Source organism: Lygodium microphyllum, chromosome 28 (assembly GCF_053477565.2).
Source record: "Lygodium microphyllum isolate KBCC chromosome 28, Lygodium_microphyllum_v1.1.10, whole genome shotgun sequence".
Taxonomy (NCBI): domain Eukaryota; kingdom Viridiplantae; phylum Streptophyta; class Polypodiopsida; order Schizaeales; family Lygodiaceae; genus Lygodium; species Lygodium microphyllum.
This window is the reverse complement of record NC_141162.1, coordinates 76942875-76956173: the sequence shown is the minus strand read 5'-3', so window position 1 is coordinate 76956173 and position 13299 is coordinate 76942875. Positions and strand designations below refer to the sequence as shown.

The following is a 13299-nucleotide window of genomic DNA, read 5'->3' as shown; positions in this document are numbered from 1 at the left end:
CTTTGGATTCCATAGTCTTAGATAGGTCTACCTTAGCTTAGAGTTGAAATGTCTGCCCAACCTTGCTTGTATGCTTGTTTTGGTAATGAATTATCAAATAGTCTTGTTCTTCAACATATTGTAATGTTGAGCATATCTGATTTACAATTATCTAAGTCTTCTATCACAATGTTTGTTCATGTAGGCATACTAGTCATGTTTATTCTAACTAAGTGTTGATTTGTTTTTTAATCATGTTTGCCATTGACTCCTTAAGCATGCTAGCCAATCCAAGATTAGACATCAACATTTTAATACTCTCCATATTATTTTTTTGCTCCTTGATTTGAATTTGTTATCAAGTGGTGCTATCATCTCATTATTTCTTTTTAAGATAGCCAAAAAAAGAGAAAGAAAAAGTGATGCCATATGGAGGCCATATGACACTTTGCCATGAACAAATTGTATCTATCCATTCTTTAAAAATAGGCTCAATAAGAATCTATTTTTTTGTTGTTCAAATTCTCGCCTAGCTTTTGTCTCGTAGGGCTACTAACTTTGCTAAATAAATACAAAACAAAATGTAAAAAAAGGTCCCATTATTGGGTATTTCATTTGAGCCTGTTAAAACGACATAGATGGCATTGCTTATTTGTAAAAAATTGCTATCTTTTGGGTGAAGAGAAACCATAATTCTTTATGCAAATGACTATTTTATAATTATTCAATGAACTTCCTCCCATGACTAGAGAACAATAGAGATGTTATGCATTCAATGAAACTTGATTGGTATTTCAAAGAAATGGTAAAGATGGCATGTTTCTTAATGATGTGGAGTGCAAGTGTGCAAATCACATTAGAAATGGGTTTAGCAATGTCAGTTGTACACCCCATCCAAGTAGGGTATCAAATTTTGAATTGAGCATAGTCATATGCTACATAAGTTAATTGAGATATTGAGTGTAAGTAATTTAGACTCCTCTAGAACATGCATCTAAAAACTTTCTTGAATCAAAGATGTAACAAATTTAAAAAAAAAAGGATTATTTCAAATCATTTGTACAATTTGTATTCGAGTGTTATGGCCTCTCAAGACCACAGCAAAACAGAAACATAGGAAACACCAACCTACCTGAAATATCCCTATTGCTGCAAACAAATTCTTTGAATTGATTTAGAGCCATATTAAATGTATAGTATTCAGGACCAAGTTGCAGACATAAAACAAATATTATAATCATCCATAAAAACATCACTCTATTGAAAAATATCTATTTGATTAGTATGATCACAACCATTCCTGAATTAATAACTTGACATAGACAACATTTGTTTTCAAGAGACCAAGACAAACTGATAGAATTAGGCATAAGCAACCATATTTAGGTCTATCTTGAAGATTTTCTTATTCTCATGACCAAAAGAGTTGAAGAGATACAACTAATAATGCCCAGGATAGGTGCCATCCTTTCAGGTGAAATCATATGACATCCAAGGTCACTTTACATATACTAATTATTTCTAACGCCTACATGCATATAAGTACTAAGGTGAAGAGTGTACTTTGAGCCTCTACACATGGCACATCATGGTGGATGGTTGCATGGCAGCCATGACCTGAACCCACATATCCCTTCATCCAAATTGAAATTCCATGAAACCATTTCAAAACAACATGTCATGGCTAGGAACCCATTAAGTACAATGACATCCATAGAATATTATCGAGAATGAAGATATAGAACCATGAGTAAATAAGTAGATCACTACTCTAATGACAAAGGGTAGTTGCATCGATCAAGAAACATGTTGGTGACACTGACATTTGCATCATAAGCAATGTATGGCAACGTATCACACAACTTGAATCTCAAACAAGAAATAGCACGACCAAATAAATATGCAAGGTAATCCAAGAAAATGTGAAAACCATATAGAACTACATCTGCATTTGCATTATAATCTTTCATAGCTTCAATCTGCATCATGGCATCTACAGAGTATTGCTTTGTATTGATCCAAATTGATAGAGCCTGTATTTGTTGACTTTCAGGTATATTCTTAAGTTCCTCAAACTTCTGATCTTTAGGTTGCTATTGTAATTGTTATTTTTGAGTTTGTTGTAGCACTTCCTATTGCATATCATGCATTTTAAAATGATGCAATACTTCCCATTGTTGTTGCAAGAACTCAGGTTATTTTAGGAATTCAAGTTTCTGCAATCCATCCTATAATTTTGACACTACTAGCAAACAAAAAATTATTGCTACATTTAGCTTTCGCTTTTGTATGATCCTTCTTCAAATTAGTTTTATGTTGATGGATTGTGGAATCAAATACTTTCATGTCTGTGTAATTCCATGCAAATATATCTTGAAATTGCTTAGATAGTCTTATGAGATCTTTCTTGAATGCCTCCTTAAAATATATGCTTACTTTGATGGGTTTAGCCTCTCCTTCCTCATTCAAGTTGACCTCTTGTACGTCATCCTTCACCACTCTTGTAGACCTTGTCATAGTATGTTCATATCTTTTCTCTATTGACATCTCAATTTTAAAGAAGAAACCTGAAAAGTTGAAATTAGGGCTACATCTTGAAACTCCCAAAATGAGCCCTTGAAACTACTAGCTATCACAAATCATAAATTTCAACTTGAACGAGACTGCTTTGAGCTGATGCATGGAGAACTCTTGGATACATTGAGACCTTTAAGCTATCAACTCAAACCATTACAACACTGCATTGTTTTGATTGCATGAATCCTAAAATTAAAGCATGAGAATAAAACTTATAATCTACTTTCCTTTCCTCATGTGCCATATGAGCCTTTCTTTCTCAAAGCATTAGTAGCTTGGTTATTAGCTCTATTGCCTTATCTAATTGATCGGCACACCCAAAGAAGATATCTGAACAACTATGGTGCCCAAGTATTGGCATTAGAGCATAGTCTCTGCTCATGGCCTCAAAGTACAAACGATCCTCATAATGCAACCAAAATGTTAGCCCCAAGTTAAGATCCATTTATAATCTCAAGCAATAATATTCTCCAAGCAAAGAAGCATGCCCAAAGACTAGTCATTATGCATAAAATCACATTAGATACTCTCACTTATACGACTAGCAATGATATGCCGCACCCCATTAACACCATCTCATTTGTGTCTAGTGCAACACTCATGACACATCCATGACAAACTCCACTTCTCACACACTTAGACCCTAGCATGGGTGGTTACATACATGCTTGCATGAAAAAGAATAAGCAATAAATGTTTTATTTGTAAATGCCACTACACATTATTACTCTTAGCTTATAGTCACCCATCACATGCAACATTGGAAGCTTTCCCATAGTGGATGATAAGCGGCATGACAACAAAGATTGAGGGGTTGACATGTCTATACTTCACCTCATTCCTCACTCTCATTAAACCAATTGCAACATGAGTTGACTCTAATTCAAGTGATCTAACAAAGCAGATGTTCGATGACCAACACTAGTTAATAAACTAATACATGACCTTAGCTCACTTTAGGAACCTTGAATTTAGGTCGATTCTTGTGGGAACAGCTGAGACCTTCCATTGCGAAGTGGACTAAAGAGAGCCTAAGCAACCAACCTCATGTTATTCAAAAGAGTATTGAGTAGGATTGCCTAGGAAAATATCTTGATGGACTACTAAATTGTGCTACTGAGGATGTCTTGGTTAGATACATTACAATACCTTAGCTTAGACTCTCTACTAATTGATCAAAAGTTGAATTCATGATGTAGATCAAAATGTTGGTATTAGGACTAAGACTATAAAGGACCTCTAGATTAGGAGATTTTAAAAACATGGAATGTAGTTAGGGTAGATGTTATTCAACACTCATGGAAAAATAGGGATAGTATGCTCTTAGAGAAGGCAAAAATGTGATGTACAATTTTTTTTCTTAGGGTATGTATTATAGAGATTCTATCTTTACTCAAATCATTTAAAACAAACGTTATGGATATAAAGATGGCTATAAATTGCTGGAGAAAGTTGAACTTAACTATTTTGGAACTTCTCTTCATGTTGCACCTACAGTATGCAAGTGTAAAAAACTACATCTAATACCATATTAGAGACTTTGAGAAATTTTCAAGTCCCATTTTCAAATAAGTGATAATTATTTGACCACGTGGCTAAATCTTGATCCATATTTGAAAGTGGGATTTGGAAAGGTAGCTTATATAGTATTTAGGGTAGACTCTACCTTTAAGAAAGATAACAAGATTTGGCCATGTGATCAAATGATAAAGGTATTCAGGGTTCCCAAAGTGTATGGAAATTCTCAAATTTCCTAATATAGTGTTATCCCATTAATAAAAAATTTCTTCACATTTGAAAGAAAATAAAAAACAATTTAGATAACTAAAATAAACTCATGGAGGAAAAGTGGAAGATCTTAGACCATTAGTGTAACTAAGTTTGGCCTTATGATAGCCATATAAATCAAACTCCTTCTATTTGTCTAAACATGGTAGGGCCTTCTACCTCATCTCCAACATCAGCACCCGACTTTACATTCTACTCTCGAATGGAACTATCATACCATACTTGGATAACATATCTAAGCCATGCTACCTTTGGGATAGCCAAATACTATCATCACATCTAATCACCTCAATGCCAAGAAAGTACCTCAACTCACTAAGATTCTTCATCTCAAACTTTTCCTGCAAACAACAATACCATTGCCATTATCACCTATATAATCAGGTCATGCACATAGATAATGACCAACCCTGCATCTCCGTTTCTCACATAAAGTGAGTCATCAGCATCAGAGATACAAAATTAATGTTGACAAGATACTCTCCAATCTTGTTGGACCATGCTCTAGGTGCTTACTTTAGCTTGGTAGAGCACCTTCTTTAACCTACACACATATATGTAGGATGCTTCAAATCCTCATAACCTACTAGTTGGTCTACATACACATCTTTTGAAAAATCGCCATGTAAGAATGCATTCTTTATATGCATTTTTTGCAAGGTCCAACATTTGGTTGCTACCAAAGTAATCACACATCTAACAATTGCCATCCTAACAATTGGGGGGTTGTGTTGAGAATCAGCAATCACACTCACTAAATAGCCTCTTTGTATGGAGCTTCAGGGCCAAGGACATGTAGGCTAACCTATCCCATATGCACAGTGGTGCCTACTGCAGTTTCCTACTTTCCTATAAAGCATTGTACTTGCTTCCTTTTCTTAATGCAATGGTAGTACTCTTTTCTTTTCAGTAAAGTGTCAATGTCATTGTCCACATACACAAGATTGTGTTTATGAGTCCAAGTCTCAATCTTGGAACCTAATTCACTTGTGTAACAAACAGTGTCTTTGTCTTCTCCATCATGAGTCCACACTTCTCCTTCCATCCACCATAACTCACTGCCATGCTCTGGGAAGGACCTGAGAAGATTGAAGAACGACCGAACGATCCCGAACAAGAAGAATCAAGCTCAACATCAACACTGACATAGTGTGTTTTCACACTATCATTAACTGTGTCTCTTGACACATTGCAATCTGCTCTTCTACTGATAAAATCTCAGAATTCTGGTGTTGATTTGCTGCTGAGCTTGCAACCTCAACATGGGAAAAGACTCTCCAAATGCTCGATTCAAAGGAGTCGGGTTCCACACTTAGCAAACCCACATCAAGCTCATCCTGATGAAGAAGGGTCTTTGGGCCATCACAAATGGCAAAGAGAAGAAACCTCGAGATGCGGACCTTGCAGTTACTTGGCAGAAGAATGATGACAAGGCACAAGCCATCATCAAACTGGAATTGGACGACAGCTACATCCATCATGTGGATGCCTGTGACACGTCCCATGACACTTGGGATAAATTGGATACCCTATTTGGTGCACAGTCAAAGTCGTCTAAGTATGGTCTATTAATTGAATTTTTCCGACTTGATATGAAGCCTCATACATCCCTGGCATCCCATCTGAACTACATGGAAAGCTTGCTTACTCAACTTGCAGGAATAAAGCTAAAAATGGATGAAGATGTTTGTATTGGTATCTTGTTGAAAAGTCTGCCTCCTGCCTATGATAATGTATCAACCACTCTAACCAATATGCCTGATCCTCAACTTGTTGATATTAAAGCCTCTCTGCTAGAGGATGAAAAGAAACTTAAAAGCAAAGAAGAGCCCAGCACTTCAAAGGATGAACAAATGTTATATGTAAACAACAGATACAAAGGTAAAAAGGAACCGCTCTTCTGTGACTTCTGCAAAAGGACCGGACATATTGAGAAGTTCTGTCATGCTAGGAAGAGGTCCCAAAAGGCCTATCTTGCAGCTGTGAAAGAAGAAGAAGACCATGGACCAAAAGAAGAAGAAGAAGAAGAAGATGAAGACCACCAGGATCGGAAGGACAAGACTCATCAGTCCTTCTACTCTCATTACTCTGATAGACTGTTTTAAAAGCCTTGTATTTCCTTGCCCTAATGCTTCCTGCCATAAGCTTTGTAAACTCCTTATGTAACTTGGCACTACAGTCCCTGTACACTTTATGAGGCCCCTATTACAGCCTCTGGATGTCCATCATGTTTTGGTGCCCACACTTAGCCTTTTCTGCGACAGCCTCTGGTGTCTACCATGTTTGTGGTGTGCCCACACTTTGCAGGTGGTTCTCATTACAGTCTCTACACACTTTGTGCCTTTCTAGTTGTGATTGAGGAGGGGTGTTGAGAATCAGCAATCACACTCACTAAACAGCCTCTTTATATGGAGCTTCAGGGCCAAGGACATGTAGGCTAACCTATCCCATATGCACAGTGGTGCCTACTGCAGTTTCCTACTTTCCTATAAAGCATTGTACTTGCTTCCTTTTCTTAATGCAATGATAGTACTCTTTTCTTTTCAGTGAAGTGTCAATGTCATTGTCCACATACACAAGATTGTGTTTATGAGTCCAAGTCTCAATCTTGGAACCTAATTCACTTGTGTAACAAACAGTGTCTTTGTCTTCTCCATCATGAGTCCACACTTCTCCTTCCATCCACCATAACTCATTGCCATGCTCTAGATCCCGCATGTTTCTCAACAGGTTGAATGTCTCTTCATAATTTATGTCGTATATTTCTAACAAACATGCACACTCACATATTTTGATTGCTAAGATGTTGTCATATGAAACATGAAATTTGAGTTGTGTTGCTATCTAGTGCCTCTACTAAACTCGCATTTCACACGTCAAGGATTAGGTTTTTGGCATACAATCTAGTTATTCAAATTTTTTTGCTAGCAGTGTTTAGGAATGTCAAAGAGAAAGCTTTCCCTTAATGCAATCGAGCAAGAGGAGCTCAAGGATAATTGTGATGACATGCTTTTTGATTTTTTGCAGAAGACAGGAAACTCATCCAAATTTATGTATATTAGGAAGATGCTCAATGTCCCTTTTGATTTGCAAGAGTTGCAGAGTGATCTTGATGAGAAGCTTAGGGAGTACAAAGAGTTCTATTCTAGATGTGTAGAGTCTCTCTTAATTGATAATTATGTCCATTTTAATGATGCGATCCAAGCAACCAATGTTCCCACGACATCTTTGATTACCGAGTATTACCTTATTGACAAAGAGTTTAGAAGACGTAAAATAAGCTATCTTTTTCATAGGGATAAGCAACAGTGTCATTTGATTCACAAAGACATATGTTTTCTTGTGTTTCTTGAATATATAGAAGATTCCCCTTCACAAAAAGGGCAAGAGAGCAAGGGTGAAGATATTTCATATATCGATAAGGAGGTTGAAGAGAAGACAGAGATGTTTCAAGAGGATGTGAGAACCGGTTGGTGCAAGGTTTTCATCCTCCTATGTTCAAGAGTCAAAACATTACAAAGATAGAAGAAGAGGAGATGGAATTGAGTACAAAGATTGAAAAAGGCCCCTTGGATTGCATCCGTACATTTCCTACCTACCTTATTAACAAAAAAAAGCTATGTATTGCTCAATGACATTCAACGTCTTTTTGATCTCAAAGAAGAATAATGCTTAGCCATCCTAGTAGCATGGGGCCTAGCTAATAAGGATTTCACAAGTTATGAACCATGCCCACTAACACAAATTGTCCCTTGGCCTTGGCCTAGCCTTGGTCAACAAACCCACCTTAATATGTCATGGATTAGTCATGGCCATAAAAAGAACAACTTCATTTCTTTAGGTATTGTTGGATTTGCTCGTAGGAGTAGCTGATTGAGCTTGACTGTGAATTGTGCAATTAGTTTGTGTTGCTTTTGTTTATGATGGTCAAGATGTTGTAAAGCTTTTTGTGTAACATTCTGTTGCGCAAAATCTTTGACTAAAGATTCTCGCATCAGTGCGCCCAATTTCATTTGGTTTGAATTGGTTGTTGCGTGAACCATGTTGTAGCTATGCCCTCAAGCAAGGTCCGTATTTCTAATGACTTGGCTCATCTAACCAAGCATGGTATATTGAAACATTTTCAAAATGGCCAAACTAGTTTAGAACATCCATTACTGGTAAACCATTGAAGTGTTTGAGGCACACTTTAGGATCTATTCTGTGATGTTGTTGTGGATGATTGTGGGCTAATAAATTTACTAATGTTTGGTTGGTGTGATTGATCTACAACATAAGCGAAGACATAGCATGGAACATCTACTCTATGGTGGTGTTGTAAGATTCTTGCGTAAATTCGTTATTCATTGTTGCATCCTCATATTGTGGTGAAGATGCATGGTTATGTGGGGATGTAGGTCTACTCATTTTGGCTTCTTATTGATTGTTGCACGTATTGAGTTGTGTGGCAAAAGAGGGAAATAATGGACTATATGTGCTCAGACTACAAGTGGTGCTTCTTATAATGTTCCTACACTGTTAATTGATACAACAGATTGACAAATGTTGCAGCAAAGTGGAGAAAGTTGTATAGTGCTATAGATGATTACAACCATGTTATAACACTAAAAGGTACAACATGGCAGCATTTTTATGTTGAATATGACACAATTTTGAAAACGTATAACTAAGTAGCATGTTGAACTTCATGAGACTACTACTAGGGCTATGGAGAATATAACATCGTGAATGGAAGCAAAATCAGAGAGGAGTGGCAATGTGGTGTGTGTGTGTGTGTGTGTGTGTATACGCACACGTATGTATGTGTATGTTTGTCGTATGAAGCATACATTATAGGATATGAAGTGCCCTATCACATGTAGATTCAAGGGGTAGTGAGAGAATAAGAGTATACGATTGGAAGATAGAATAGATGAAACATCAATTGAATATTAACAAATGTGTCACACATGCATGCATGCATGCACATATTACACAATGAGTGTGATATAATGAAATTATTATAAAAACACGGTATTATATTACATGTATAATTTCTTCAGACAGCTTTTGTATACTTTAGAGTGCGAGCCATAACACTTAGTATACAAGCCACACTATACCAAAATACAATGCTTATGTGAGAACCGTCTTGTTGCATGAAGTGTGTCCCCCTCCAATGGGAAGCATCCCAAACCGGAGAAGCGTCGGGAGCACGTACCTCGTTAGATGTGACTACATTGGCTAACGTCTCTAGGTTGGATGGAAATTTCGGCTACGCTAAGCGACTCTCGACTCTACGAGGAGGCGAAGCGGCACATTTCAGCTGGCTGATCCGGCGGCGAAACGTTGCCTAGGGACCACAGGGGGGGGGGATCGAGTCGAACGCAGGAAGGAAGGCAGAGGATGAAATGATCCCGGCCGGATGCGGCTGGTCTGCAAATGAACGGTCCTCATACGCTGCAGGGACGACGACGGCGACGACCTGGAATGGAACCACGTGTCGCTGCTGACAAAACGAAGGCAATTCAAGTAGTGGTGGTGTTGTATAAGCGGCAGTACTGCGAATTAGAAGACGGTAGATGAAGAAGAAGAGATGGTGCATATTAGCGAGTGGATATGCGGGAGCCCGCCGGCGAGGCCGCCGCAGGTGTCGAGCGCCAAGGCGGCGGTGACGGGGCAGCACGCCTCCGTGGTGTCCATCACCGGCCTCCTCGCCAACGATGGCAAGTCCCTCGTCCGCGGCATCGGCCTCCTCATCCACCCCACCCTCGTCCTGACCACCCACACCACCATCCCTTCCGCCGCCTGCCTCCACCGCGCCGAGCTCACCTTCTGCTCCGACGTCTCCTCCCTCACCTACGTCAAGCGCAAGTTCGTCCCCGACATGTGAGTCTCCTCTTATTATAATTCCTCCTCCTCCTTCCTCCTCCTACTATTCCAACGTATCTCGCTCCGGGCGCAGCAAAATTCCTTCTGTGATTCGTTTTCTCACTGCTGCTGCTGCTGCTTAAGCACCTCCTACTATACACTGAAAGAAGATACGGATCTACTCCAGATCATCCGTCCATCTGTATTCAACATTGCCAATTGGCAAACGACCCCTCAAATACAGATGTGCGATGCACAAGAAGTTTTAGCCAGTATCGATTGGAGGGAAACTCCATAGTCTCAGTCTATATAGGAATGTAACATTGTGAGCTTTCTACAAGGGAACGCCCCATACCTTGTGGAAGAAACAAAAAACGTATTTCCCGGGATTTCCCCAAAAACCCACACCTCGCCAGGTATAAAGTCCGTCCTTCGTAGAAGCTCTTCATTCTGTCATAATTTACAGGGTGGGAATTAATGTTTGGGATTTGTCGTCTAAAACTTCTTGTGCACACATAGTCTTCCACGCCATTGAAATGCAGCTCGAAATGTACATACTCATTCAGCTAGGTCGTTCATCCCTGACATCTACGGTCAAGCCTCCTTCATTAGTAACAGGTGCTTCTCATAATTGGTTCAACTAGTTTCTCTCTTGAGTTTCATGGCCACACTTCAATGGCGTCGTTTCGGCAATATTGATCCAATTCTATTCCTGATATCAGTCCATTGATGCTGCCCCCTGCTTATCAACGCATTTCGGTACAGTCGCTTATATGTTGGTACAGAGAGCAAGAATATTGACGTTTAATCCTTTATTGCTTGCAATGATGGCTATGGCTACATGATGAAATAAATTTAAAAAGAACAGCTTCTTTCAAACCAACATCGACCTGGACTTGACGGTGGTGTCATGCGAGCTTGTGACCCCGGAACTGACAACACTGGTGCTAGACACGTCGAAGCTGAGGCGGCGGGCCATGAGGAAGGGGCACACGATCTTCATAATGGGGTGCCAGGTGAGGGAGGCAGAGGAGGTGGCGATTCTGGAGGGGAAGATAGCGGCGATGGCGGGAGAGAACGAGTACGTGAGGTTCCAGACAGGGGACGATCTATGGATGCCGGGTTCGGCAGGGTTCGACGAGTTCGGCAACTTCGCGTTCATTGTGTCGAAGCCACCGCGCCTCAAGCAGGACCACAGGGCCTCTAATTGTGCGTCCGCCATAGCTGCTAGTCCTTCTAACTCTTCTTCAGCTTCTTCTTCTACTTCGGGCCGGGCCTCCTCTACGGGCCTGTTCTGGCGACGGCCCAAGCAATGGGGCACCACCGTCTATACCGCGAAGGACTGGCTCGAGCCCCTGTGGAAGAGTAAGCGCAATGAACTCTTCCGTGGCCAGGTGCAGAAGCCCCCCCGGCGTACCTCCGCTGCCATGATGGAGACAGTCAACAAGCAGAAATCTTTCACCCCTCGCAGCAGCTCCCCCGTCGACAGCCTTGCCTCGTCATCAGCTGTCCTAGCTGACCCTGCCAGCTCCGCCGTTGCTGACAGCAAAGAGAACGAGAGAAAGCAGCCAGCTAATATTGCGCGAATTCAAGCATCATCAGCCGCAGAGCTGGAGCCTCCGGCGAGCAAGGATTATCAGAAGCCGACAGCAAATGCTAAGAAAGGTGAAGCTGACCACGAAGATGACGAAGAAGACGAGCCGCAGGAGGAGGAAGATGATAGAAACGATAAGAGAAAAACAGCAGGGGCAACTACGGGGAGGAAAGCGCAAGCCAAAGCGGGGACCAAGCAGGTGAAGACGAAGCCGCTGCAGCAGAAAGCGGCAGACAAGAAGAAGAGCGCGGGCGGTGGACGGAAGGTGAAGAAGAAAAGACGGCCGGCGGCAGAGGAGACGGCGGTGCAGACGGAAATACTGATCGAGGAGGCCAGGGTAGCCCCGGTAGTGGCGGTATGCCGGAGGCCGGCAGAGACGACGGAGGAGGGAATTCAGACGGACGCGGTGCTGGAGTACGTGGACGCAATGCTGCTGGCGACGTCGGCGGCGGGGAGCCGGCGGAGGGAGAGGTGGGAATTGCCGGAGAGGGGGGCGGCCGCTGACGACGGGGCTGGGGCGACGCCGAAGCCCATAAGGTCGACGAGCCTGAAGGATGATGGGACCGGGTCGACGGCCGCCTGGGTGAACGCGTACTACAGCCACGGGCGGCCCAACTCGGGGCGCACCTCTCGTTCGTCGTCGGCGGCCACCACGCCGCCGCCGTCGATCCGGCGGCCCGTGTCGTCACTGTCGCCGTCGGCCTCCTCTTCCTCGTCGGAGCATAACTCGTCCGTCAGCCCTGATCCCCCTGTGCGGCCCCCCCTCAGATCATCTACTTCTCCCTCCTCCGCCAGCGCTAAGGCCCGGAATTCTTCCGCCGCCGCTGCTGCCGGCGGCTCCACCTCTTCCAACTCCTCGTCCTCTTCCGTCTACTCTCGCCCCACCATCTCGTACATGCAGAAGCGCAGCCATGGCCCCGCTCGTCACCCCTCCTCTCGCTCCTCCACCAGCCAGCCCCGCTGGACTTAAGACTTCACAGAGAGATCAATAAAATGCTCTGACATTACTGCTGCACGGTTTTGTACCAACTCATGTTTACTATCTATTTTCTTCGTTTGGTATGTTACTTCTCACATTTCGCTCCTTTCATGGTATTCCTCTGTGCTGCATTTTTTAAAATACTAGGTGGCTTGCTAGGGCTGCTAACCATGCTTCACGAAGTTGGCAAGCTTGCGAGGCCATACCTCGCTCACTTTGCATTTTGTTACTTAGTGATATGCTGGCAGAAACGAACAAATATTAAAGAAACACCGTTATATTTAAATGTTCTCTAATCTTTGCAAAATTTTCAAACAACACCAAGGTAAAATGTTGGCAATGGAAAAATAGAAAACATTTTAATGAAAACATTGAGATGCTTTATCAACACACATTTCAAAGTGTACATTGTAAAGAAATCAAAGAATTGTTCATTGAACAACATAGATGGATTTCAATCATAACAAGTTGAATGTGTATCAAAAGACTATAGCCATAAGCAAATTTCTAAGCATCCAAAAAATCTCATCAA

The 13299-nt window shown here is 41.5% G+C and overlaps 1 protein-coding gene across 1 annotated transcript; it reads left to right on the top strand.

Moving 5' to 3' along the window:
* The first annotated feature begins 9653 nt into the window (after nucleotides 1–9653).
* On the top strand, nucleotides 9654–12913 carry LOC148011628 (uncharacterized). Its single transcript, XM_087670912.1, has 2 exons — nucleotides 9654–10212; nucleotides 11063–12913. Exons 1-2 carry the CDS (start codon nucleotides 9920–9922, stop codon nucleotides 12756–12758), a joined length of 1989 nt encoding a protein of 662 aa, XP_087527038.1. The 5' UTR covers nucleotides 9654–9919; the 3' UTR covers nucleotides 12759–12913.
* Nucleotides 12914–13299: the final 386 nt, after the last annotated feature.

Bases quoted from the DNA above. Each gene is read 5' to 3' on its own strand.
- LOC148011628 (XM_087670912.1), top strand. From the start codon at position 9,920: ATGGTGCATATTAGCGAGTGGATATGCGGGAGCCCGCCGGCGAGGCCG. The intron at 10,213-11,062 runs GTGAGTCTCCTC...TAAAAAGAACAG, and splicing joins CGCAAGTTCGTCCCCGACAT to CTTCTTTCAAACCAACATCG.